This window comes from Triplophysa dalaica, chromosome 13 (assembly GCF_015846415.1).
Source record: "Triplophysa dalaica isolate WHDGS20190420 chromosome 13, ASM1584641v1, whole genome shotgun sequence".
Lineage (NCBI taxonomy): Eukaryota > Metazoa > Chordata > Actinopteri > Cypriniformes > Nemacheilidae > Triplophysa > Triplophysa dalaica.
In genome coordinates this window covers 13,627,224-13,654,506 of record NC_079554.1, presented here as the reverse complement: position 1 = coordinate 13,654,506, position 27,283 = coordinate 13,627,224, and the positions used below count along the sequence as shown (strand labels likewise).

Sequence of the window (27,283 nt, the reverse complement as noted above, 5' to 3'; positions counted from 1 at the left end):
ATTTTGGAAAAAAAGGTTTCAAAGTTCAAGTTATGGCCTGGCATGCATTATACTTTAACATTTATGGGTGAACTGTTTCATTATCATGGTTAACCTCTTTCGGTTTTTTTTTATAAAAAGAAAGTCATAAGGGTTTGGAACAACACTAGGATGAGAAAATACCGACATGACATTTTTGGATGAACTATCCATCTGACAGTGTATTTCTAAGAAATTAATATCAAGCTAAAGACATTGCACACATGAAAAAACAACACAACATTGTTTGTTTTGTCATGTAGAATGCGTTCAGCTGTGCAATTATATTGTTAATTTATGTGGAATGATGATTGAGGAATGATGATAGTATTCGCAACAGCCAATGATTCTGACACGTAAATACGTCTCTGCAAGCTCGTGAGAATTCATGCATTCATGCACATGTGACTTGATGCACTATGGGTAAACATGGCAAAAAAAAATCCTAGTGCCGTCTGAGTTGAAGTGTGGGATTCTATAAGTTGCTGTTCTCATCTTGTTCTTACAAGAATCAAAATTGGCTACTGCGACTGCACCCCCACTCCTCCAAGTGTGAGAAAGGCACCGCCTCCTGATTCTCAGACACCTTGATGGACCTATCATAATTAATTTGCTCATCTTAGAGCGGCATCTCAATACTACAGTAAAGATGTTGGAAATGGGCAGTTTTTTTACTTGTTTTACTTGTTTACCCCCCCAAACATTTTTTATTAACCTTTATTAACCTGTTTAGTTATCATTCTTTATAATATCTTCTTTTGTGTTTTGCAAAAGAAAGAAAGTCATCAGGTTAGGAATGCCATAAGGGTGAGTAAAAGATGATTCAAATTATTCTCATTTTTGGGTGAACTACCCCAACAACCTCATGTGTACCGATTGGGATGCTTTTCTTGGGCAGCAGTGCATTGTGGCATTTTCAATTTACCAAAAGACACATGCAATTCTGCAAGTCAGCACAAAACAAGAGGTCAAACTATAACTTGGACAAGAGCAAAATATCAATGGCACAGAAACAGCATCATTGATTCAGTTCAATGGTCAATATGATACCATCACATTGAACAGTCCAATCACATCATGAAGAAGTAACAGTCAAATCAAGCCTTATATATTAAATCTTTGAAGTCATAATCAGCTCATCAGAAGATCAAGAATCAGGATAGCATTTCTTTGAAGAGGGATGTTCGTGATTTGTTGAAAGACACTTACATAAGGCTTACAAACAAGGGCATTTCGCTGACAGTCTCATATGTGAGGCAATCCATCACGTACGTTATCATGCAATCAGTGTTTGTCGGATAACATGACTATTCACCGGTTATCTGCCCCTTATACAGGTAACAGACTTTTGCAGGGTACTGCTTTACAGTACATGTGAGAACTGAAACCATAACAGATTATAAGCCACACACCCGAAACTGGGGATGAATCAAATAAACATGACAGTGAGTATGGGAGTGTGTAACGTTATTGCCTTTAGGCGAATCTGCAGACGGCGGCTGGGAGACACCCCAGGGTTCAAGAGAACTTTAGACTTTAGACTTAATTAAGAATTATTCTTCACAGCATCGTTCTATTCCACATACACATCTACCATGATCTTATCCATAACCACCCCAAAAAATAAAATGAAAAGAAGACCACATTTAACACATTGACTAGACGTTTAACATTTAGTCCAAACTCAAGCTTTGTTCAGCGTGTTCATGGCCACTATGACTGCAGGCATCAGGCTCTAAGGGTTCAGGAGAACCCCCGAGATGTCGGTTATCACTGATTTCATTTTCTTGCTTAAAACTTTCTCCATGCTCCAGGAATCTGTTCTAGTTCAACAATATTTGCCTTAATCTTTCTGTCTAATATGTAATAATGAAGACAAGCTTCAAATGAGTACTGTCAAAGCGATTAATCGATTCCAGAATAAATGTTTGTGTTTATATAATGTATGTGTGTATGTGTGTGCGTGCGTATGTGTGTTGTCCATATTTTTATGTACATACAGTATAAATAGACATTACATAGACTGCATTTACAAAATATACATAAAATAAATAGTTATTTCACATACTTTTAAATTATGCTGTTTAGGCATACGTGTCTGTTTATGTTTATATATAAAAAAATACATGCCACGCATACATATCGTGGCTGACCATCTGAAACCTTGCATGTCCACATTCACTTTCTTATCAGGAAAAGGAACTAACACCATACTTTTGAAATGATTATTTAGTGCGTTGTCAAAGTCGACAAGTACTTTTTAATACTCTTTATTGGTTAGATATTTGGAAAACCCAGAGACAAACATAAAGGGTGACCAATAATAATTATTTATGGCAAAAAAATGTAATCACAAAATGTGAGAAACAACTTTTGAGATGGACAGGAGTGCTACATTATATAAACGAACATATATTTCAAAAGCGATTTAATAGTGCTTAATCGATTTGAAAGCACTAGTTTAAATTGATAGACATTTGCCTCAATGTGTTAATTTAACTTTAAAAGAAAAAAAGTTAAATACACTCATTAAGATGTATAGCTTTGAAAGTGTTTATTCTGTATTTCAAGGGAGAAAATTTAAATGTTACGAACAACATTTTAAATTTATACCGCCATTGAGGATGTCATTGGCCTGTAACATTTGGTTTTCCAAGAAGCCTCTGGCAATAACTGTAACCAGTGATTGGATGTCCAAGAACAGGCTGAGTCTGTGAGTCTACCTGTCTGCTGTCAGGTGGCCTGTAGGTAAATAAGACATGAGTGAAACTCACAGTCTAAAACTGGCACTGTGCCAGTGAAGGCACCAGTCAGTTTAGTCTGAGCCCTGGGAAAAGGGGCGGGCAAGAAAGCTAACAAAGAGGTGAATAACCGTTCCTTAACCACAAAGTCAGATGAACACCTCACCAGTCATGGGAACCTAAACCTGTCAGGCCTGGCCTCTGTTGCTCAACATGTGGTGTCATACAATTCCTGGAAATACAAATACATCCTTGAAGGAACATGGCTGAACTAATGAATAAGTGGAGAACTTTAGTTCATTAACATTGTCTCAGGCCTTCTAATTATAGAAAAGAAATCCCACCATAAATTACTTTTAAGGTTCCTTTTATTTTTACAAATTCCTTTTGGATTTATGATGGACTAAACCCTACTCCAAAAACAACAATTTCTCATAACTCAGGTTATCATAGCTTACAAGAAACTAGAATAAAATAACTCATTTAGCCAATATATAAATAAACAGATTAATAATAAAATGATTAAAGCACATAACCAGATGGCTAAAATTGTAACTAAAATTAACATTAAAACCACAAGTGTAAACATAAAAACTAAGTTGAATTATTAAAACTACAACAAATCCGAAAAACAAAGCTATAATAACTCTGGTACTCAAAGGACTTGATTTAATAATTGTATTTTTAAGGATTAGATATTTTTCAAAGACATTTCAATGCGCTAAAGTGCTGTCCAATATTTTGTGTTGTCATAAAGAAAGAAGTACTCTATTGTTTGACTGTCATACTGACTCTTGTCAAAGCATTTAGTAATGCGTCATCTGGTCTTTCATGTTGTTATGAGCGGTGCCACCTGTCCTCATAATCCATCACAGATCCCTTATGGGAAAAGTTGTGCGACTCATTTGACCAGGATACATTGTGCTGTTCAGCAGAATGAGAGTAGACGTGCACAGTGGAAGTGATTCATTTGGGAAGACCAGAATCTTTGTATCAAATATGAGCAATACCGTCATGACAATTTGACAGTCACAAGGACTGCGTGTTGTCTTATTTACTCACCCACTTGTCATATCAAACCTGCATGACTTTCTTTCTTCTGCAGAAGAAAAAAAAAGATATTTTGAAGAATGTTGGTAACCGAACAACACCATTCTTTAAAATATCTTCTGTTGTGCTCTGCAGAAGAAAAAAGAAGATATTTTGAAGAATGTTGGTAACCGAACGACACCATTCTTAAAAAATTTCTTCTATTGTGTTCTGCAGAAGAATGTCATAAGATTTTAAAGGAAAAAAGGGTAAGTAAATAATGACAGAATTTTTGGTTGAACGCTAGGGACAATGGCACCAAACCACTTTACACTTCAAGGATATGTGAGTTAACCCAAGGCCTTGAAGACACTATCCCAGCGTGAGATCTGAGACCCCAGACATGCGAGTTCACAATGTATTTATATTCTTTCAGTACCTGCCATGTCCCTGTGTCTCCTTTACACCCTCTCAACATATTTGCAGGACAATTTACATGAAGTACTTGGGCTCTTTGGGAAGCGTATTCTGATCTCTAACATCACTATGTAAATATGTTAGTAGTTCATAACGTACAAATAAAGTTATATTTGTTCTCATAACCACGTAGGAATTAATTTCACAATTTAATTGGCAACCAAAGTCAAATGGACTCCCAAACATATCAGCGTAATTAATTCTTTAAATAGTAACATTTGTAAGGAATTAACGTGTCATCTTAATATAATAACATGTACAATGACGTGTCGAGAGTTCAGATTAAAGTCATTGGAAACTGGTATTCCTTTTCAAAATGTTCATTTATTTCATATTTAAAGAAGAACAGATTATGCAAATGAACTCATATAACACTTAGAGGAAAAAAGTGATGGATCTAAATTATTACATTATAAACAGCACTAGACGTATAACCATTTAGTATTTTGCCATTAAAAATGTATTTTCAGAAAAGAAACACTGTAGAAGCTGTTTAAAAGTGCTGCTTGAATTTGATCGAAAAGCAAAACAGAAACAGTAAAGACAAACAGATCAAATGATGGAGCGGTACATCCTTCTTGCCTGGGGCACCAAAACAGAACAGTTAAAACTGTTAAAGTAAAACTGTTAAAAACAAACAGCGTTTAAAAAAAAAGATATCTTCCACAAGAAGCACATTTATGTAAAAGACAATGTTGTTTACTCTGTGATAAGTACACACTGTCTGTGATAGATGAATGAATTTGCCTAAAGATAAAAAAAAAGCATGACCTAACTCAACACTTTTCATCTCCTTGTTTTACAAATGGGTTTGCCCAATCACACGCTAAAACCATCTTTGGGAGTCAGGAACAAAATTCCCCGATGCAGGAAACTATTTTCACACAAACCCAATAATGTTATCTTGCTATGTCAATTTGCAAGACAATCCCCAGCGAAGATTTACTAGTCGCAACACTAGAAGTGTGATGTCAGATTTATAAAGTCACAATCACTTAAGATGGAGACAACTCGCACATCAGCTTTCAGTGTGGGCTGTTGCATATAAAAGAGTTTGTCTGACTAAGTAGCACCCAAGACAAAAGAGATAAGACCGATACTCAGTCTTGTCTCCTCTGCCATCAGAGACATCTCCACATGAGCTCCTATAGAGCTTTGAATAGGCAGCTATCCAGCTCATGCAAATTCGACTCATTTACATACGGTGGGTGCTCTATGTGAACAATATATGATTTAGGTAGTAGTTTTCTCAAACAATTCCTTAACGTCACCTTTAGTCAGGTTGAATTTCAGGTAAATCATAAAACGTTCCTTAATCCAAAGTGTTTAGAGCAACACAGCTTGTCACTCTGTTCGTGGGAAGTTCCCTACAGAGCCAACAAGTCCCACCATAAAATAAAACTAAACAACCATCGCAGTCACCTTCAGTAAGGAAACACTGTCCAAAATAAATTAAGACATTATGTAAACAGTTCACGGTTTGACCCACAGGGTCAGATGAAGCAGAAGAACTTCTTCCAACTGCACTTGGAAAAAGCTTTAGCCCGTCTGTCAGACAATCTCATCTTTTTGGTTTTCCTGGTCTTGTGTTTTATAGCCGCAAATATTGCCGCATCAAAGGCCTCCTTCAAGTTCTTCTGGGTCAGAGCTGAGCACTCCACGTACTCGGCGGCCCTGATCTTCTCGGCAAGGCTCCGTGCCCGTGCGCTCAAAATCGGTTTGACCTTGTACCTGTCCAGGTCTATGAGTACGTTAACGTCCAACAGAAGGTCCGATTGGGTTCCCACTAAAATGATGGGAGAGGACGGGTTGCACGCTCGAATCTCGGGAATCCACTTCTTGGTGATGTTCTGGAACGACGTGGGGTTTACCATGCTGAAGCAGAGCAGGAAGACATCCGTGTTTGCATATGACAGAGATCTGAATTCATCGAATTCTTCCTGCGATTCAGAGAGAGGTGGATAAGAACTTTGAAAGTACAACTTTACAACAGGGCTTTCTCGCTTTCAGAATGCCATGCGTGTCTAAAATGTAACTTCTTAAATGTAAATTTATGTAAATTGTTTGAAAGGACTTCAACTTTCCAAAAGTTTTCCACATTTTCCAGACACCACAGATTGAAGAAAATGTATAATGTTGTTACGCTACCTGTCCAGCAGTATCCATAAGCTGAATGCGCACAGGGCTCCCATCCACCTGAACTTGTCCTGTATAAAACAAAAGTCAAGTTGAGTTCTTAACTCTCATGATTCCTTTAATGATGACCTATTTGAATAAACGTAAGCTTATACAAAGTATATAGACTATGCTTACCCGAGAATACATCAAAAGCAGTCTGTTTGTAATCCGTGGGATACCCATTAGTGGTGTAGCTGACAATCATACTGGTCTTCCCGACAGCACCGTCCCCAACCAGCATACAACTGATCGCATGCTCCAGTGCGTCCTCCGGCTCCAAGCACACGGACGGGGCTCTTGACTCTTCGTAAAAGTAATCCATTTGCGGTGGCATGTCCAAAACGTTAAAGCCAAGTAGGGAGCTTCCTCAGGAAAACTTTTTAAACTCCACAGTAACTGATCGTGTCTTTGGTGAGACTGACGCGTGACTCATTACTTTCCTCACTCATGGGCTGAATTCGCTCTCTAGTGATCTTTGACGGGACCTCTTGCCTTTTGAATCAGCTGACGACACGGAGAGGCTTGACTTTGCATAGCCGCGCCCACAACAGTCTCCGGACTGAATGGAAAGAACACAAATCCTCGAGATGAGCCTTTTTTGATAATTAATCCTTCTTTTTGTTGTCATTTGTGAGTTTAAAAAGTTAAACTCCCTTTGAGTGACTACAAAATAAATCATCCAGAAACACGTAAAAGGACGTAAACGACAAAATGCATTTGAATTTTTTTGCATTTAATATTTTTGTTTTGTAGCAAACACTTTACAGCGTAATTACAATAAATCTAACTTTTAACTCTTTGTTTAACAGCGCCACTACGTGGACATGTGAACTACTGACACGTTTTTGCGTGAAAGTCACATGATACTAGTCAGCTGATCAAGACAGCGCCACACACACACACACACACAACACAGCTCGGACTCTTACAGATTAATGTCCATTTCAACTCATAGGATATATTATGAATAAGGCTCGCTTTATATGCATTATACCTACATTATCATTTACTCCGCGCACGACTGTTGTAGTGACAGTATAATAGCGATACAAACAGAACAGTTAGTTAGCTCTAATGCTAGCGTGTTTATGGGTAGGGGTATAGCTGGTAGGATCTCTCAATAAATCGTTCGTATAATGCAAACCCAGGATTAGTATTTTTAATTGATACCGTAGTTACTGTAAATAATTCGTTATGGCCTCTATTCTTGATCAATATGAAGATTCACAGAACATGCGTCAGCACAGTCGCGTGTCAGCGGCCAACATCGGCATTACACATTCAGGTAAAAACTTTTGCTTAATATTCACAATGTGGTGTATTTAAAACATTCTAACCTAATATCGATTATTTAATTTGAGGTTTGTCTTTCGCAGGGTTTGTGAATGTCAGGTTAGAGGAAGAGAAACCCATTTTCAACAAACAACGCATCGACTTCACACCTCCCGAAAAAATCAACCACTTCTCAGTGTGCAACAACCAGTTATGTATGAGCCTGGGGAAAGACACCCTGCTGAGGTAAAGCACTTATTTACCTTTCCGCAGTCTTAAAAGGGGCTGATAAGTTTTGCATTGATTAGGTTATGTACTTGACGAGCGATTATTTGTATTTTAAATGTATTTGAGTACTTGTGAAAAGAAACTAGGATGTGCACAGGTAAAGAACCTTTGAAATGCATATTGATCTGCTGTTTGACATCTTAATCTGATTAATTACTGGCAATTGATAATATATTGTAAATGTAATATTGTTTTCATACCCAAAATCATAAATACATGACACATTCATGTGAGCTGCTTACTTTTTATGTTATTCCAATAAAAATAACCTCAGTACACTCATGTTTACACAGTGTTGTAATGTGTTTATTAGAATTGATCTTGGAAAACCTGATCAGCCAAACCAGATTGAACTGGGAAGAAAGGATGACAGCAGAGTGCACAAACTTTTCCTGGATCCTACTGGTAATGACGTGTTGACGTTCACACCTTGTTGTGAGGGGATTTAAATGCATTCAGATCCTTAATGCCTCCATTAAATGTCATTAAACACAATCAGTGGTCTGATTAGATTTATTTTCTAATGTACGCTTATGTCAAATTAATGACAAGCAAGATGGTTAACCTTACTCTGATAAAGACAACCTATTAAGAGGCAAAGGTACACAATGAAGCACGTGGAAATGCAAATGGGAAGTCATCGGATCAGTCATATGTAAAAGTGTAAAGTTAAGATCTCCAGTGCAGTTTTTCTCTGGATATTTTTATATATGTAATTCCTTATTTATAGTTTTGCTGTCGACATGGCTACGTTTTTAACATATATAATAATCTTTAAGTGACTTAAATGTACTTGCTGTAATTCTGCAGTATCCACAACGTTTTTGTTCAATTGTGTTGCAGGGTCACATTTGGTCATTAGCCTGACTACAAGTGAATGCGTATACCTAAACAGAAACACTCAGAAGGTTCGAAGTCTATCTCGATGGAGGGGCCATTTGATAGAAAGCATTGGCTGGAACAAATTTATTGGCTCGGAGACCAACACGGGGCCAATTCTGGTAGGCACCAGCCAGGGCATTATCTTCGAAGCAGAGATCTCTGCTTCAGAGGGCACTATTTTCAATACCAACCCAGACCAGTTCTTCAAACAGGTTCACACCCTGGAGGAGGATGGTAAGCCCGCACCAGTTTGTTGCCTCGAGGTGGAACGTGGCATTGAATCAAAATACTTAATTGTTGCCACCACGCGAAAACGTCTGTTTCAGTTTGTAGGAAAGTTGGCAGAGGGCTCTGAGCAGCAGGGGTTCAGCTCCCTATTTGCACAGAATCAGGACCTTTTACCCAGCTTCCAGGAGTTCCCTGTTAATATGGGGTACTCTGAGATTACTTTCTACACGTCGAAGCTTCGCAGTTGCCCCAAGAGCTTTGCCTGGATGATGGGCAATGGAGTTTTGTATGGACAGTTGGACTTCGTGCGGCCTGACTCTCTACTCAGCGATGTTGAGGTGTGGGAATACACACCGGACATTGATTTGAACTTCATCAAGCCGATATCTATAGTACTTACCCAATTTCATTTCCTGCTTTTGCTTCCTGACCGTGTGAGGGGGATCTGCACTTTAAATGGGCAGGTGGTACATGAAGACGTGTTCCCTGAAAAATTTGGCGGCCTCAAAAAGATGATCAAAGATCCCGTAACAGGGCTTGTGTGGATTTATACCGAAAAAGCCGTCTTTCGCTACCACATAGAGAGAGAAGCCAGAGACGTTTGGCAGATGTACATGAACATGAATAAGTTTGATCTGGCTAAAGAGTACTGTAAAGATCGACCAGAATGTCTAGATATGGTACTAGCCAAAGAAGCCGAACACTGCTTCCAGAACAAACGCTACCTGGAAAGTGCAAAGTGTTATGCACTCACGCAGAATTACTTTGAGGAGATTGCATTGAAGTTCATTGAAGCCAAGCAGGAGGACGCCTTAAAAGAGTTTTTGATTAAGAAGTTAAACAACCTGAAACCCAGTGAGAAGACTCAGATCACGCTGCTGGCGACCTGGCTGACCGAATTATATCTTAACCGGCTTGGTCAGCTGGAGGCTGAAGATGGCAAGCAACACGTATTTCAGGAAACCCGAGACGAGTTCCGCTCCTTTCTTAAAAGCCCCAAGCATAAGGATAGCTTTTATAATAATCGCAATACCATCTATGATCTGCTTGCCAGTCATGGTGATGTGGACAACATGGTGTATTTTTCTGTTATCATGCAGGACTATGAGCGGGTAATATCACATTACTGCCAGCATGACGACTATAGTGCCGCCTTAGAGGTCCTTTCAAAGCACTGTGATGACCGGCTCTTCTACAAGTTCTCTCCGGTTCTCATGCAGCACATTCCCAAAATGGTGGTAGATGCATGGATTAAGATGGGACAGCGGTTGGATCCAAAGAATTTGATTCCAGCATTAGTGAACTACAGCCAGATGGGGAGTATGCAACAGATCAACGAAACTATCCGTTACATGGAGTTCTGTGTGTATCAGATGGACGTCCAAGATGAGGCCATTCACAATTACTTACTGTCACTATATGCCAAACACAAGCCTGACGCCCTGTTATGGTACCTTGAACAAGCGGGAACACATGCCTCAGACATTCACTACGATTTGAAATATGCCTTGCGTCTTTGTTCTGAACATGGTTATCTTCAGGCCTGTGTGTTAGTTTACAAAATCATGGAGCTTTATGAGGAAGCTGTGGACCTTGCATTACAAGTACGTATGCCAGAAAATTCTATTTTGTACTTTAAAGGTCTACATTATAGTTGTATCTTGTTTTATCTATATTTTTGCTCATTTAGGTGGATGTCGATTTGGCCAAGTCTTGCGCTGATCTTCCAGAAGATGACGAAGAACTGAGAAAGAAGCTTTGGCTGAAGATCGCTCGTCATGTGGTTCAGGAAGAGAAGGATGTAAAGAAGGCCATGAACTGTCTGTCCAGTTGCAACCTGCTTAAGATCGAAGACATCTTGCCTTTCTTTCCAGACTTTGTTACAATAGATCATTTTAAAGAGGCTATTTGCAACTCTTTGGAGGAGTACAACAAGCACATTCAGGAGCTGAAACAAGAAATGGACGAGGCCACAGAAAGTGCCAAACATATCCGCGAAGACATCCAGGAGATGCGCAACAAATATGGAGTGGTGGACTCGCAGGAAAAGTGTGCCACTTGCAATTTCCCCTTGCTCAATCGATCTTTCTATCTCTTTCTGTGTGGACACATGTTCCATAATGATTGCCTCCTTCAGGAAGTCATCCCTAACCTATCTGGCTACAAGCAGAATAAACTGGAGGAGCTTCAGAAGAAGCTGGCAGCGACCACACAGACCACCAAATCCAGACACAGGCCCAAGGAAGAGGATGCGGTTAGTCTGGGCAAGGGCCAGGGAAGCAGAGAGCAGATCAAGTCAGATATTGATGACATCATAGCTTCTGAGTGCGTCTACTGTGGTGAGCTGATGATCAAATCGATCGACAAGCCTTTCATAGATCCATCTAATTTCGATCAAGAGATGTCCAGCTGGCTCTGAAAAACACACTTGAATAAATGTGAAGGCTGTGAGTGAAATGTAACTTTATGGCATACATTGTACATGCAAATGTAACCACTTGTGCATTGTGAATCATTTGGAATATTAGTTGAATTTTACATTCTATATATACCGAATTAATACATATGAACCTAATTCTGTGTACAGTTTTAAACTGTATGTTCTTATGTTATTCTTTATTTATGTTTGCTTAGACCAGGGCCCACCAGAAAAAATTGAAATGCACTTAACTGCATTTTTGTTGCATTATAAAAGTTGTGTAAATAATATATTTTATTGTATGCAGAATAAAATAATAAACGATTGCTTGGCAATATGACTGCTGTGATATGCTTGAATGTCTCAAAAGTTGTAACTGATGTGGATTTGTATTATTCTAAAGCCACTTGATGGTTAAGTCTTCCTTATTATTCATGTTCTTGAAATAAAATTAACCTTACTAAAATTAGTGAACTCTCTTTGGTAAAATGTTTGGTTGACTATTCTTTGGATGTTAATTCAATTTAAATAAAACTCATTATATAGCGTTTTTACAATGTTGAAACGTTTAAAGGCAGCTCAGGAAAAAAACTTATATAAAAAATAATAAATATATAAAATTCATACAGAAAAAAATTCATACAGTGTATTATTGCGAATTGTATTATCCGTGTTAATGATAGTTAAGCATTGTGCAAAAAAATTAACACGATTTACAGTTTTTATAAAAACGAAACTAAACGACATGTGACGAAAGCCACAAGTCTTAATCACGCGATATTTTGAAATCGCTCTCGGAAAGTCTGACGTCACGCGCGGTTCGGCAATCTTCGTTTTTGCCAGACACGATCAATGGAATACAAATAGCAGCGATATTCTCATTCAATGCCCTATTAATTCTCTAATAAATCAAAATTTTCTGTTGGTCTTAAAAAACTTTTAAACTGGCTCAGATACTTTCTTAGAATACTGCCCGTAAATGCTCATAAGATCGCATCATGTGCTCTATATTTGATTAGTACGCCTGTTCCCCACTCTGTCCTCGCCATGGCGCCGTGTCCCTGCTCTCTCAGTTACTGAAAGTGGCCGCCTCTCTGCTGCTACCGACTCGATGCTCACGGTCTCTCTCCTTACTCAGAACCGCCATTTTGGAGACAGAGAGCTGAGAGTCAGCTGCAGCAGAGACAGAGCAAAAACGGCGGACACGGGGGACAAGGTGAGCTGGCGTTTATGAGGAACATGGTGGGGGAGCAATGGGGAAAGATGGCCGGGAGGGAGAAAGAATTAGAATATGTGAATCGGCGATCTGGCCTTCTCGGCTCCCGCAGTGCATAGATATGAGACGGGCAGATGGTGCTTGACCTCACGTGGAACAAGGCCACAAAATGTTTATCGATAATTTTATCAATTATATCAACCTACATTTCATTTGACAAAGAGGTGGTGGCCTTAAAGAGACAGAACCCATTTGAATTATTCAAAATTATTAAATGGCGCACTGTAATGTTGCCATGATATTAATTCCTTGCTAAAATCACATATGCGTGGGTAAGTTATCAGTCCAACAGCGATCAGTATAACGTTAGCATTTAATGTGAAAATAAAACACAGCGATTTAAGTAGTAGTTTAATGGCTAGTTGTACCTTATAATTAACGTTACCACCCATTCTCATTAATGCTGTGTTGCTCATTAGCAACATAACGTACATACAGTAACCTTGGATTTAGATTTACAGTCAGCACAGGGTACACACTGGCGGTTAGCATCAGCTAATCCTAGCTAGTTTACTTTGCTAGCTATGTCAAAACATCATTCTGTCGCCAATATTGTGTAAAATAACAGTTTAAGGGAAATTAATGTTGCCCATATTTTATAGTAAGACTACCAAACCCCTTCATTGCTTAAACATATACAATGATAGGTAACTATCGCTGTATCATCAACTGACGTGAGGCGTCAATCTCGTTCGGTCTCAAGTGAATGTTTCAGAAACCAGAAATGAAGAGTTCTCTGTAATTTACAGTTTCACACATGCGTGTATTGGTTAATGTCCTAATAGATCCGCATTAACCCAATCGAAAACCAAATTATTTAAATTAAATGGATTCTTTAGAAGTTTTGAACAGTATGTGAAATACTTTGCATTCAGGAAATAGTTATGGGTCAAACATGAACCGTTCAAAACACACTAGCGGTGACAGTGCTTTAGTACACTAGTGGGTATGTTAAGGGGTCTGAAGCTTTGTGCAAACACTCCAGTGTACAGTGTCATGTTGCAAAATGCACATATGCTTTTTTTGTATAACAAAAATGTGTTCATAACTTTTTCGGTTATAAATAACTAAACAAAAACTTGCTTGTCAGTGCAATTGATTATTACAATATTTCAACTCCTTTCAACAAATTCCATCATTTAATCCACGTTTACATTTTTCTTATATAGACCTACACTTTACAATGGTCTTTTTAAAAAAACGAAAGTACAATTAAAAAATCTTAAACCCAAATGTGTAACTGTATAGTTTAGACTGTATCCCATTAAGCTGTAATCACAACCCCTTTCATGTGTGATAAATCATTTGCGGGACATTTAATCGTGAAATATAATGTTTGGGTGTAATTCTTTTGTAAACTTTTATTATCCTAAAGCAGGAAAATGCTTTTAATTTCTGTCCATGACAGACATATTTACAACATTTCATTGTGATGCTATACCACTTAAATAACACTCTTTCTTATCATCTTTGCAGTGATTGCCCTTCTTGGGCTCTGTACATCTACCTATGGCCTCTGAGCAGGATGTCGTGGGAGACGCCCCATGCTCAAAATTGGCCAAGCCACTTCACCTTCAGTACCTTGAGCGATCCCTTCGACTAGACACCTTTCTAAGGCAGACTGCTGCTATTTTTAATCAGAAAAATTCCAGGTATATCATCTGTTTGAAATGCTCCAACCCAACAAAACTGATGTAACCCTTTGAAATGCCCTCTAGTGTACACGTACTCCTGGTTAAAAATGTGTTTATGTTATTGCATTGTAATTGTGGTGATTAGGAAGTTCTTTGGAACATCTAGGTCCTATCACCCTTTAGCAATTTTCACTGTCACTGGGTTTCATTTGTAGGACAGTGTTGTATCACGTTAATTCCCTAACCACCAGTGGCAGCTGTTTCATCTTATGTTTTTTTCCTTTCACTTTCAGTGATGACAGTGATGATGGTTTGGACGAGGGGTCTTCTCTGGCCCCGACTAACCCACTGCTGGCAGTGAAAAAAGATCCAGACGAAGAGTCCAAGGTTTCCTGCAGAGATGGAGAGATTGAACGTGGAACTCTCAATGGAGCTCTGTTGCAAGGTACAGTTACAGTGCATAAAGCATTGTTTATCTAAACCTTGTTATACCATACTGGTAGCAAAAAATGCTGTGTCTACACAGGAAGCGTTGAAGCCGCACACACAATGTTTTCTAACGTGGATCTGTAAACAAATCGTTCAGCAACTGTGAAATGGAAACAATAAATAGAAACTACTACGTAGCTTGCCTACTTTTTCAACATTTTTCCATTTGATTTAAAATTGTCGATTTTGGTAAACATTTGAATGGGTAAAATAGAATAGCAATATGACATGAGCATATGATACAATGTTAGACAGAGCTGTGCATTTACTATTTACATCTATGCATTATGCAAATAAGTGTATCTTGCGGTAAAGAGTAGTTTATCCATAAATAAAATATACTAATTTTAAAATAAAACATTTATTCACCATCAAGTTGTTGTCTTGTCAAGACCTGTATATGATAGATTTTTGTGTGGAACACAAAATATATTTAGAAAAATGTCAATGTGGTTTTGTGTCCATACAGTCAATAAGGCCTAGTGTTGTCTGGTTAAACACCAAAATATGTAATTTTGTGTTCTAACACAGGTTTGAAATTAAATGAAAGAAAATAATATGGGACTTTTTACACTTTTGGAAAAACCATCTATGCCTAAAATAAGACCAGAGACCTGTAAAATATCTATAAATATAAATACATTATATAAAAAACCAGCGAAAAATACATGTGATATTACGTAGTAAATAATAATAAAAAATCTGAGAGACAGGAGAATATTTAGTAGCTGAAATAACTGAATAATAAATAAATTCATCATTCCTCAACTGAATGTACTTCCAATGTTTAAAGCTTAATTGATTGTAAAGGGTTGTGAACCATCTTGCCAGACCGTTTCTTTGTAGAAATGCTGTCACTCATAAATACCTGTTCTATAACATGAGTGTGCATTACATCTGTTAACATTAAACTATCACCCACAGAGCACAAAGCTGACAAGGCCAGTCTGTATAACTTCTCCAAGCTTAAGAAAAGCAGAAAATGGCTAAAGGTATGTGTTATAAAGTACTGTGGTAGTTCTGGGAGATGTGAATGTATTCACATAACAGCAACTAGGGAATAGATTCATTTCTTTCATGTCCTGAACAGTCTGATGTTTGTGAATTAAAGGGGATCTTGCTGAGCGACGACACCACAGATTCAGATACAGACTCAGATGATTCTGACTTCACACTTTCGCGAGAGGAACTGCAGGACATGCTGCGCCTACACAAGTTCACCAAACTCCACCAGAGCAAGTTCCACTCAGAACAAGAGGTAGGAAGCGCACGCAGGCTGTTTCTGCCTGAATAGCTTCCTGTAAACAGTTGATAATGTGTGTGTGTGTGTTCACAGCTGCAGCATTACCAACACTACAGCACAGGCCTACTGTCCACTCATGATCCTTTCTACGAGCAGCAGCGCCACCTATTGGGCCTCAAGAAAAAGAAAATTAAGGAAGAGAAGAAATGTAAGAGTAAGATACAAGAGAAGATTGTTTCTGTTACAATAACTGGTTTCTGGTCATGTGAAATGTCATACTTTGTTGGTATTCCAGCCAAGTTAAAAAAGATGAAGAAGAAGAAGAAACGAGGAGAGGAATTCTCCATGGAGGGTCGGCCACATGTTACTAAAATCTTTGCTAAGTTTTCCCACGATGCACCTCTTCCCATGATAAAAAAGAAGCACTTAACCATTGAGCAGCTTAACGCACGAAGGCGAAAGGTCTGGCTCACTATTGCCAAAAAAGAAATCCCAAAGGTATGATCCGGATATGTTTTTTGGATGTCATTTTTAATTCCCATTGAGTTCTTGTCTTCGCTTGCTTTAATCTGTTTTCATTGTCTCATTTTAGGCATTTAAACAAAAAGTTTCAGCCAGGAACTTTGTTTTAACTAATGCCAGGAAGGTAAGAAATTTGTATAGATGCATATGGGAATTTGACAAACATATCGTAAATGTGTACTTGGGTATGACATAGCAAAAAAATGTTTGTTAACTAATTGAAGATGAATCTCTCTTATGGTATTTTATACTATTAATACAAATAATATACAATAATGTAGTATTCAATTTTTGCTGTCCCACCATTTTAGGACACATTTACGGGTTATTTGTCACAACTAGCCATATATTTTAAATACAGTAGGGCCCAAAGTCTGAGACCATGTATAAATTAGGAAAAGTTTAACCAGAATTTGAAGATCAATATTTTTTATGATTTTTTGCACTATTTTTAATCATCATCATTTGTCATTTAACCACATTTCTGATATAGTCAATGTAAGTTCCTATTTTTGCTTCCATTGAATGTCTTTTAAGCAAAGAAAGCATACAACATATATCTAAGAATTCTGAAATTGTTCATTTTTAATGCCAGCTTTTCCCCCACTGTATAATTTATAGTCATTGTGGCCATTGGGTCCATTTTCAATCATGTTTGTTAACAGTCTTTCCATGTACACACACGTCTAGCTAGCACACCAGTGCATGCGTGAAGTCCGGAGAGCTGCCATCCAAGCACAGAAGAACTGTAAAGAGACGCTGCCACGGGCACGCCGCCTGACTAAGGAGATGCTGCTTTACTGGAAGAAGTACGAGAAAGTGGAGAAGGAACACCGTAAGCGTGCTGAGAAAGAAGCTCTCGAGCAACGCAAGCTGGACGAGGAGATGCGGGAGGTATAAATGCAAATACCAACTGCATCCCACAATTCGCTGAGAAACGCTGCATGTAAAATGTTCCTTTAACGTCCTCCTATGTATCCCATCAGGCTAAGCGGCAGCAGAGGAAGCTGAACTTCCTGATCACTCAGACAGAGCTGTATGCCCATTTTATGGGGGGGAAGCAGAATGCAGAAGACGGCACCCAAGAGGACATCCTATGCAAGCTTGAAGACAGCAGCGCACAGAGGCAGATCGATATAGGTGGAGGGGTTATGGTCAACGTTGGTCAGGACTATGGTAAGTCTGTACCCTTAATATGTTACTGGTGTGGAGTTTATGGAAATTCACTGTGCTTTAAGAGCAACTTAATTTTTTTTATCTTGCAGATAGTGAATATTACAAATCTCAGGCCTTAAAGAACGCAAAGGAGGCATACCAGATCCACCAGGCCAGAGTAAGGGCTTCATCTTTCCTACGTCTGTTATACTTGGTTACAGTTTCATTTTGCACATTTACTTTCTGAACTGTAAGTTATGAATATGATACACCTTCCTCTGTTTTTGCAGACCAGACTGTTTGACGAAGAAGCAAAAGACAGTCGCCATGCATCCCAGCATGCTGCTAGCGCTTCCAGCTCAGGGTTTGGCGAGAGCTACAGCCTGTCAAACCCCTCTATTCAAGCAGGTGAAGATATCCCCCAGCCCACCATCTTTAATGGGAAACTCAAGGGTTACCAGCTCAAAGGCATGAATTGGCTTGCCAATCTTTATGAACAGGTGAGTGCTGACGCAATTATTATATCAGACAGTATGTCTGCACATCTGCATGACATTTTGGCATCCGTTAATCTGTGTATTCATTTTTCTTCTGTTAAATCATTTCTCACAGGGCATTAATGGCATTTTGGCTGATGAGATGGGGCTGGGCAAGACAGTCCAGTGCATTGCTCTGCTCGCTCACCTGGCAGAGGTAAAAACACATTTTAATTTAAGAATGAATAATATACACCGTTATCTTTACAATAAAACAAATCTCGTTGACAGCTAACATTTATAATGACACTATACTATTTATAATGAAATACAGTACACATTATTATGATTATATCATTTTCACCCTATTCTTATTGACAGCAGGTTATTCTTGCAATTTCAAAATCATTGGTGGATCATCTACTGGATTGCACTTAAAGGGATATGACTCTTTCTTCTGTAAAACACAAAAGAAGATATTTTGAAGAATGTTGGTAAACCAACAATATTGACACCCATTGACTTCCATTGTATGGACACAAAACCACTCTCAAAATATCTTCTTTTGTGTTCCACCAAAGAAAGAGTCATATACAGGTTTTAAATAACATGACAGTAAATACATGCTAAAAGAATTTTAATGTTTGTGTGAACTATCCCTTTAAAAACACTGAATTTCACCATCACAAAACTTGGTTCCAGATTAAAAAAATCTGGAACAAATATATATTTTTTGGGAACCAACATTAAAAAACATTGTTCCACTGTGCAATCGTATTTGTTTCTTCCAAACAAGACTCAAATGCACAAATCATAGTTTTTTGGCATCCGAGTGATGGTCTCCAGCTGTCTCCACTGCCCCTCTCGACCTCCGGGCCCTGCAATAGGGGGAGGACATGGAATTGTGGGACTTTTTGTATTTGATATAAATGGGTTGCTCTGCAGGCCCATAGGAAGCCACGTTTGCATGTTGCTTCGTTGCTTAGTTGTTTCCTGTTTTCACCCCTTTCTTTCCCACCATCTCTCTCTACACCTGCACGTTTGGTCTATTTCGTGTCTGCCGGGCAGAGGGAAAACATCTGGGGACCTTTCTTGATCATCTCCCCGGCCTCAACACTCAACAACTGGCATCAAGAGTTCTCCCGCTTCGTCTCTAAATTCAAGGTGAGTGAGCGATGCAGCTGTGTAGGGAAACACCTGCGGTCATGGAATCCTTCACACCTCTGTTTCAGTGTCTCTCAAACTTTTCATAAACCCACTGAACTTGTTCTATTTTCAGGACAATGGATTTATTTTCCCTTTGCATATGTTTGAAACCTATGACAGATTGTTGCACTTGTGGTCGGGTTGAGTTATGATTTCTTGAATCTCTAGGGGGCAGTGTTGTATCGTTTATAGCACTGCTAACACCAGCAGTCTCTCAATATTAATTTCCTGTCAGTTAAGAGCTCCTCTGAGTCCTACAAACCACGTTACTAAAATCCCGGACAGTTTACTGTGAGGTTAAGACTGTGAAATTGACTATCTAGATTTTTTTGTAACACTTTACAATAATGTTCGTTTCATTAGCATAGTTTTGTTGAAAAAAATACATGAACCAACAATGAACAATATACTTTTAAAGCATTTATGTACTTTGTTATTTTCGTTAATGTCAGTACCATTGTTTATTTTTTGTTTATTTAAGTTAATTTTTCAGTATCTAATGTTAACAACCTTTGATTTTTAAAAATGTATTGGTTAATATTAAAATAACATTAAGATGAATAAATGCTGATAAGTCTGCGTCGATAGCCTTGTGGTTAATGCGGAAGCCTGTATTAATTCCCATTCTCAGTGCAGTCTCCTTCCATTGTATTCCTGTCTAATCTCCACTGTACTCTATCATTAAAGGCCTAAAAGCCCCCAATATATATAAAAATCTGGTGCAATTATTTTATTTTATAAAATTAAATACAAATGATTTTAGGGTCATTTGACCCATCTCATACTATAACTCACACCTAAGCAACAGTTATGATCAGAGGATAAAGAAAATAGGATGCTTGTTTCCAGGTCATCATTTTTCAGTTTAAACACCACAATAAAAACATACTGTGGACTTTATATATATATCGCTCAGTGAGATTTTGATCTTGTTACATCCCTTATAATTTAAAATCGTTAAATTAAATAATATTGTTTTGTTTTTCTTCACAGGTGCTACCGTATTGGGGGAACCCACATGATCGTAAAGTCATTCGAAAATTTTGGAGCCAGGTGAACATTTTACAAACATATAACTAAAAAAAATCATGTTAAATCTCATACGTTGACTTAACTGTATTTTGTTTCTTTCTTGTGCCCGTAGAAAACCCTGTATACCCAGAATGCACCGTTTCATGTGGTGATCACCAGTTATCAGCTGGTGGTGCAGGATGTGAAGTATTTCCAGAGGGTGAAATGGCAGTATATGGTTTTGGATGAGGCCCAGGCACTCAAAAGCAGCACCAGGTAAAAAAATGCTCCGATTTGCCACTGTAGGTATTGTTAAATATAAGTTTTGTTTCAATATGATGGAACTAATAGAGCATATCAAACTAAAATGTAAAAAATGTGTGACCTGCAAATGTGGTATTTCTTCTGCATGGTTATTTCATGTGGAAAGACGAGTAGAACGCGAGCACGCCAACAGTGGCAAGGCTGTGTGTTATGCTGGGTACACACCAAACGTGATTATTACAAATGACAAGAGGTCCTCAGGTGATACTAATACTGTAAATAGGGCCAGAGCATATCAACCGATCTGTTACAAAGCAATAGTCACGCATAGTACAAAAATGTTTTACTCGCATAAGATTGCTGCGCCATTCCTATCGGATCCAATATTGACGGCACAGCACTGCTGTTGTGCAGTCTCGGCGTTAATCCAGGGTCGACCTGTGCCTTGTTTACAAACGAATCTATAGTGAAATGAAGCGAACAAATGCTCAATGTTTTACCCACGTGAGCTGTAACTTCTTTAAAATTATTTCAACCAAGCATATTACTAATGCTGGAATCCAAAGGAAGGTTATGCAGCGACTGTGTTCTTCCACAAACACGCACTGACTGCACAATATTTTGTGATCTTAAACGACATGTTTATTGCTTTCTCACTCTATCTGGTTCAGGGCAACATGTGTTACTTCAGTACTGTCATGTGCAAACCAGTGGGCGGGGCTAGAGAACAGTGGCGGCTGCTGATCTTTTAAAGAGGGGAAGCTCATTTTCGGCCTAAATCATAAAAATTGTCCATTTATTTATATGTAAATTCTGCCCTACGTTCCTTTTCAAGAAAATGCTCTGTAACCCATGTCAAGAGACATGGCCAGCAGTACATTTTCTTTTTCACAGCACTTTCAGTCAGCCAGCTAACTTTGTCATACCAGGAGAGCTGAAAAGACCTGTTACTTTTCCCTATCTTTTGCACTAAATCAATCTTAGGTGTTGATCTGCCCTGCTGTTTAATTCTAAGTTTCTCCTCGTAAGGAAGACTTTCTAATGGCTTTGCCAAAATCAGGTCGACAATATTAGCACTGTCTGCCATCGTGTGCAGTTTGCTAGCAGGCTAGTTCAGACTATATGAATTAATGAACAAACGATCTAATATATATATATATATATATATATATATATATTTAACTCAACGGGAGGAAATGTGGGAATTATGTTAAACTGAAACTATGAATGTGGTGTGAAATTGTGTGAAATATACGATGAAGGTTGCAGCAGTTTGTCTTTCGACTACACATGCAAAATCCGCGATGGGACTGAGTTGGAAATGGAGATACAGAGTGATACGCGTCATAATCTGAAGCCCACGCCCACACCAACCGTCTCTTTGCATTGCGAGAAGCTGCCGCCTCCTTGTCATTTATGATTTATAACCAAAAAAAAAAAAAAATGTCTAAAAGCTGATATGTGACAATGTGTATAGCAAACAAGCTAAAAAAACAAACAAGAAATACGTTTTTATAAGCTGTCGACCCCAAAAAACGAGCTTTTTAGGACATAAAAGTGGATTAAAAGGAGATGACAGACCCTCCAATCATCACGCAGACGCTCGGAGTCCGGGCCAGCCCACTCCTCCATTCATCCCAGAGACGCTGAGCGTCCGTGGGCGGGACATAATCGCAGCATTATCCAATGACCGTCTTGTTTCTAAGCACTGAAAAAACTGTTTAAAGCAGCCCCATTGAAGTCAATGGACGCTGGGCTTCAACAGAGTAATGCACTGTACGCTACGGGAATGAATGAGAAGGAAATCGAGTCAGCCGACCTAAGTAGCTGATTCTGAACAAAATTGTTTTCGTTCGAGATGAACGTGTTTAACGCATTTTAACGTCAATAAAATGTTAACATAATAGAACATATATTTGACCATTCATTTTTTGACAATTATAGGGGAAGCTGAGCTTCCCTTGCAGTCTTAAAGAAATCGCGTCTGCTAGAGAAGTCGTCATTGATCATCTTCTGTGGAGGCGGTATTCATCCTATCTATGATATAGATAGGTGCATTCCAGCACCTGGCATTTGCCTGGCTTGAATACGATTCCCTCTTATATAACAAAAGCTTGGGGTAATTGACGCTTAATTCATGACTCCTTTAATACACAATCAAATCATGGTAAGACCGTAACACGAGGTCTTTCATTTTGCTTTAATGTGTAACTCTGTAAACAATTAAATATATACTTTTTGACAAGCACCATTTCAGTTGGTTCAAATGAATTCAGATAACAGTCTCTCTATTTAGCAATCAATAACAAAACTTCACTGTAGACTCTGCTTCTTTTTAAATAAGCAAAACCAAATCTGCTGTCATCAAGTAACTTATTTGTCAGTATAAGAAATTCAGTTATTTTGGGGGAAAATGTGAATAATTGCATTGCAGGCTGAATTAAAACTTTCAGTCAGGGACTACAGTGGTCCTGGAAAAAAAGTAAGTCTAGAGCTCTGTACATTATACTGCACGTAATCCTAAAAATGCTACATCAACATTCACGTCTTTGTTTGAAGGTGTTTTTTAAATTAAAGTCAGAGTTTCCACGTTCCCATTTTTAAGACTCTGTGAACCCGTAGTGCAGTGACACTCAGTCTGGGCTGGAGAATGAGGGCCTCTCGAGCTCTAAGCGTGAGTTTGTGCCTCTCTGGAGATGACAGCACATGTGCCAACAGCTTCTGTTGTGGTGGAACATGATTTATGGCCCGATCTGAGGCTCAACTGGGCGTCAGAGGAGCTTTCATGAGCTCTCAAATCTCAAGTCCCCATAATCGATGAAAGATTTTACCGCGTGAGAGAAGAGAATCCCTACGGGATAAAGAGCAGTACGCTGTGTTGTTGTCACCGCAGAGTAATTTCTTCCATTAAGCACCGCATACCGCTTGCTTGGGAGGTCTTAACAGCTGTGTCTGGTTCTTATTGGCAGTGTCCGCTGGAAGATTCTTCTTCAGTTCCAGTGTAGAAACCGCCTCCTGCTAACAGGGACTCCGATCCAGAACACAATGGCTGAGGTGAGTCTGTTTGTGTGGGAAGTGAAAAGTTAGTTGTTTGTGCAGAGCCCCAGATGTGACCTTCACAAAAAACAACATCCTGAGACTATAACCTGCTCACTAAACCTTTGCATGCTCCTACGCTACAGTTTTTGGTGTGTTTGTATCTGATTTCCCTTTGGTAGAGGTTCAACTCGGTTTGGAAGTTTTTTGCATTTTATCAAACTGTTGCAACATGTTGTAAGAGTTACAAGATATTAATATAGATAAAGACACATTTTATCTATGTTTGAATGCAAGAAGACAAATTATATCTTCGTATTGAACATTAAAGTAACAACAACAGCTAATATTATAACAAAAACAACAACATATCTTGGTTCTAACAAACGAAAAACCAACGTTACTCACATACTTATCCGAATCAAAGCAACCACCTCGGGGTTGATTTGAAGACAATCTTGCTCTCCAACGACTCTCTGCTGGAAAGTATCTCCATAGATATCTATGAGTTTCTCTGCTAAAAGCCTTAGTACCGCGGATCCTTACGCGTCTCTGCTGGAAAGTCTTTATAATATCAGCGCAGGTTCTAGCTCCTGCCTGACTTTTATCCTTCTTTTTATACTTACATTAAACAGACCTTCTATTTTCATGTGATAAATAAGACATCACTCTTTCTAATGCCGTCATGATCAACTTGAGAAGAACGACATCTTTTTGTACTATGGTGGCCGATTCGTTACAAATCTATAGAACAACGCTAGTGGTCGCTGTTAGTCAAAAACTGCGCCTTTAAGTTTAAAATAAAACTCACTATCATGATATCTTTGAGCATCATTGCTAACATAACATCATTGCAAGTTTTCACAGAACGCCAAATATTCTGATATACTGTAAATCGGAAATGTTGAGGCGAGTCTGTACGAACTTTTGCTTCCTGCGCACACCTGACCTGATGCCATTGTTCTTCCTCTCAGCTGTGGGCCCTGCTTCACTTCATCATGCCGACTCTGTTTGACTCCCACGAGGAGTTTAATGAGTGGTTCTCCAAGGACATTGAGAGCCACGCCGAGAACAAATCAGCTATTGATGAAAGTCAGTCAACTTTTATCTTCGCTTAAATTGTCTTTCAATGTGTGTTTAATCTATAGTAACAGTGGACTGTACAATATAGATTCCAAGTTCACCAAATTCATTTTGGTGTTTCCTTTTAGACCAGCTTTCCAGATTGCACATGATCCTGAAGCCATTTATGCTACGACGAATAAAAAAGGATGTGGAGAATGAGCTGTCTGACAAGGTACCATCCCTCGAATCTTTAAAGCACAAATTTGACCCTGGACCACAAAACCAGTCTTATGTAGCACAGGTTTATTTGTACTATTAGCCAACAATCTTTCAGTCAAAGAAGTGTTTTAAAAATTGACCCTTATGACTGATTTTGTGGTCCAGGGTCACAATTGGTATTTCACACTACACCCTACGAAAATCATGTTAATGTGTAAGCTTATTATGTTGACGTTTACTGTTGGATTCATCTCAGATCGAAATCCTGAGGTACTGCCAGGTGACCAGCAGACAACGGCTGCTCTACCAAGCTCTGAAGAACAAGATCTCTATTGAGGACCTGCTGCAGTCGTCCATGGGTTCAGCCCAGCAGTCTCATAACACCACCAGCAGCCTCATGAACCTTGTCATGCAGTTCAGAAAGGTAGATGGACGCACTGAAAGTACATATGTGTTAACTGTTTGTGGTTAAAAGTTGTTGGGCAACTCACTTCTCGGTTTATACTTCAAGGTATGTAACCACCCGGACCTGTTTGAGCGTCAGGAGATACGCTCACCTTTCCACATGTCCCTGAAGCCCTTCGTCATGTCCAAGTTCATGTTCCGACACGGTGTCCTCTGTACATCTGGCCACGGGAAAACCAAGTGAGTTTATTCCCACATAGTGAGTTGACCTCTAGCCATGAAATGTCGTTGTTAATGCTCATCTGTTCTCTTCAGGCTGACGCAGACCCTGCTCTCTCCGTTCTCTGCTCAGCACATTCACCAGTCCTTGTTTCACAGAAAAAGTGAGTCTCTGTTTATTTTATACCCTATTATTTTTGTAACTGTTCTACGCATCACATTTTGACTTTAATTTGTATTGTCTGTTTGATTGGTGCAGCTGAGAATAAAGCCAGCAGCTTTTCCTTCCTACGTTTCATTGACGTTTCTCCCGCTGAGATGTCCAACATCATGCTTCAGGGGACTCTAGTGAGGTCAGTTATAGAAGGCTTACATCAGAGACTGCCTTCTTGCCGTTCAGTGTTAATATAAGTGAGGACAAGGGACATTTTTTATTAAGCTTAATTAATGTTGAAATACTTAAATGCTTGTAAACTGATTTTTTTATCCATTTCTTATGTGCTCAGGTGGTTAGCCCTATATCTGTCCTTCAAGTCAGCCTACAGGCTCCACCACAGCCGCTTATCAGACAAAGTGGAGGAGAATGAGGCTAAAGAGAATGCTGGGTTGGGCAAACATTGTCTTTCACGCAGAGATCTCATCCTGTGGATAAACCGGCCAACATCGTTCCCAAACGTCCATAACAGTGCTGTTCTACAGGTGACCTCAATCACTTCCTCTTGCTGTCATTCGACTATATACACACATATAGTTGCTGTCATTACTGAAAGAGTTTACATTGACATTTAATATTATCACAAAGCTCTTCCATTCACTCACCTCACCTGACCCTTATATACAGTTTGACTCATTCTGCTTTTTCTGCAGCTTATATGTACCAGAAGATATGTACCATTTAGCGCTGAATACATGTAAAATAGATAGTGGCAGGATAAAAAAATAATCAAATCTGACATGGCGTTAAAAAAATAGCATTGGCAAAACATACTAGAAAAGGTGCTGTTTGTTTTTCGGTTGTTGTTTCGTGAGGGTTACGCAGAAGAGCTTTATGTACGAGTGGGCAGGTTTACTCCTGCCTTGGGTTACCCCACAGAACTAGATTAAATATCCCTCATCTTTCATCACCTGGTAGGGCTCGTGTTTCGGAGTATACACACTCAGGGCCTCCTTTCTGTGGAAGCCTATTTGCACTCACCCATGGAGCACTCGAACGTTGCCGCCGTTGGGAATATCAAAAGTCCAAATGATAATTAGTGATGGGAAATAAGAGTGGAAGTGATGCTGGATGTCCCTGTCAAGAATCTACAGTGTCCCCACCCCGGGTTGTTCAGTCTAAAGCTCACAAGGCCGAACAGGCAAGAGTATTGAATGTATTGTGAAGCGTTTTGTTGTGCTGACGTGCGTTGAAGCTAGGAAAAACTGTGTTACGAAGGTGCTGACTGAGGTGTAATATTATCCCCTTCCCACTCTTGGCTTTTGTACCACACAGCGTCTCCTAGCTCCACTGGGGCATGGATGGAGAACACGACAC

General features: G+C 39.0%; 3 protein-coding genes across 3 annotated transcripts in view; 2 read left to right on the top strand and 1 right to left on the bottom strand.

The window, feature by feature from the left end:
- Window positions 1-4,624: 4,624 nt before the first annotated feature.
- rhov (ras homolog family member V) lies at window positions 4,625-6,933 on the bottom strand. Its single transcript, XM_056764320.1, has 3 exons — window positions 6,579-6,933; window positions 6,414-6,472; window positions 4,625-6,205 (listed from the first exon to the last, which is right to left on the bottom strand). The coding sequence occupies exons 1-3, from the start codon at window positions 6,775-6,777 to the stop codon at window positions 5,759-5,761; spliced, it is 705 nt and encodes a 234-aa protein (XP_056620298.1). The 5' UTR covers window positions 6,778-6,933; the 3' UTR covers window positions 4,625-5,758.
- Window positions 6,934-7,331: 398 nt separating this feature from the next.
- On the top strand, window positions 7,332-12,001 carry vps18 (VPS18 core subunit of CORVET and HOPS complexes). Its single transcript, XM_056765248.1, has 5 exons — window positions 7,332-7,728; window positions 7,820-7,961; window positions 8,317-8,408; window positions 8,847-10,717; window positions 10,804-12,001. Exons 1-5 carry the CDS (start codon window positions 7,638-7,640, stop codon window positions 11,530-11,532), a joined length of 2,925 nt encoding a protein of 974 aa, XP_056621226.1. The 5' UTR covers window positions 7,332-7,637; the 3' UTR covers window positions 11,533-12,001.
- Window positions 12,002-12,590: 589 nt separating this feature from the next.
- ino80 (INO80 complex ATPase subunit) overlaps window positions 12,591-27,283 on the top strand; it is a 30,987-nt gene continuing 16,294 nt past the window's right edge. Inside the window, exons 1-24 of the mRNA XM_056764631.1 lie at window positions 12,591-12,748; window positions 14,285-14,460; window positions 14,736-14,887; window positions 15,856-15,923; window positions 16,043-16,189; window positions 16,268-16,382; window positions 16,470-16,672; window positions 16,767-16,820; window positions 17,387-17,590; window positions 17,683-17,872; window positions 17,962-18,029; window positions 18,142-18,351; window positions 18,464-18,544; window positions 19,396-19,491; window positions 20,527-20,586; window positions 20,678-20,820; window positions 23,778-23,862; window positions 24,819-24,936; window positions 25,056-25,141; window positions 25,385-25,552; window positions 25,640-25,773; window positions 25,849-25,916; window positions 26,012-26,105; window positions 26,259-26,451. Of these exons, the coding sequence (XP_056620609.1) occupies window positions 14,318-14,460; window positions 14,736-14,887; window positions 15,856-15,923; window positions 16,043-16,189; window positions 16,268-16,382; window positions 16,470-16,672; window positions 16,767-16,820; window positions 17,387-17,590; window positions 17,683-17,872; window positions 17,962-18,029; window positions 18,142-18,351; window positions 18,464-18,544; window positions 19,396-19,491; window positions 20,527-20,586; window positions 20,678-20,820; window positions 23,778-23,862; window positions 24,819-24,936; window positions 25,056-25,141; window positions 25,385-25,552; window positions 25,640-25,773; window positions 25,849-25,916; window positions 26,012-26,105; window positions 26,259-26,451 (2,880 nt within the window). The 5' untranslated portion in view covers window positions 12,591-12,748; window positions 14,285-14,317. The remainder of the gene's footprint in view (window positions 12,749-14,284; window positions 14,461-14,735; window positions 14,888-15,855; window positions 15,924-16,042; window positions 16,190-16,267; window positions 16,383-16,469; window positions 16,673-16,766; window positions 16,821-17,386; window positions 17,591-17,682; window positions 17,873-17,961; window positions 18,030-18,141; window positions 18,352-18,463; window positions 18,545-19,395; window positions 19,492-20,526; window positions 20,587-20,677; window positions 20,821-23,777; window positions 23,863-24,818; window positions 24,937-25,055; window positions 25,142-25,384; window positions 25,553-25,639; window positions 25,774-25,848; window positions 25,917-26,011; window positions 26,106-26,258; window positions 26,452-27,283) is intronic.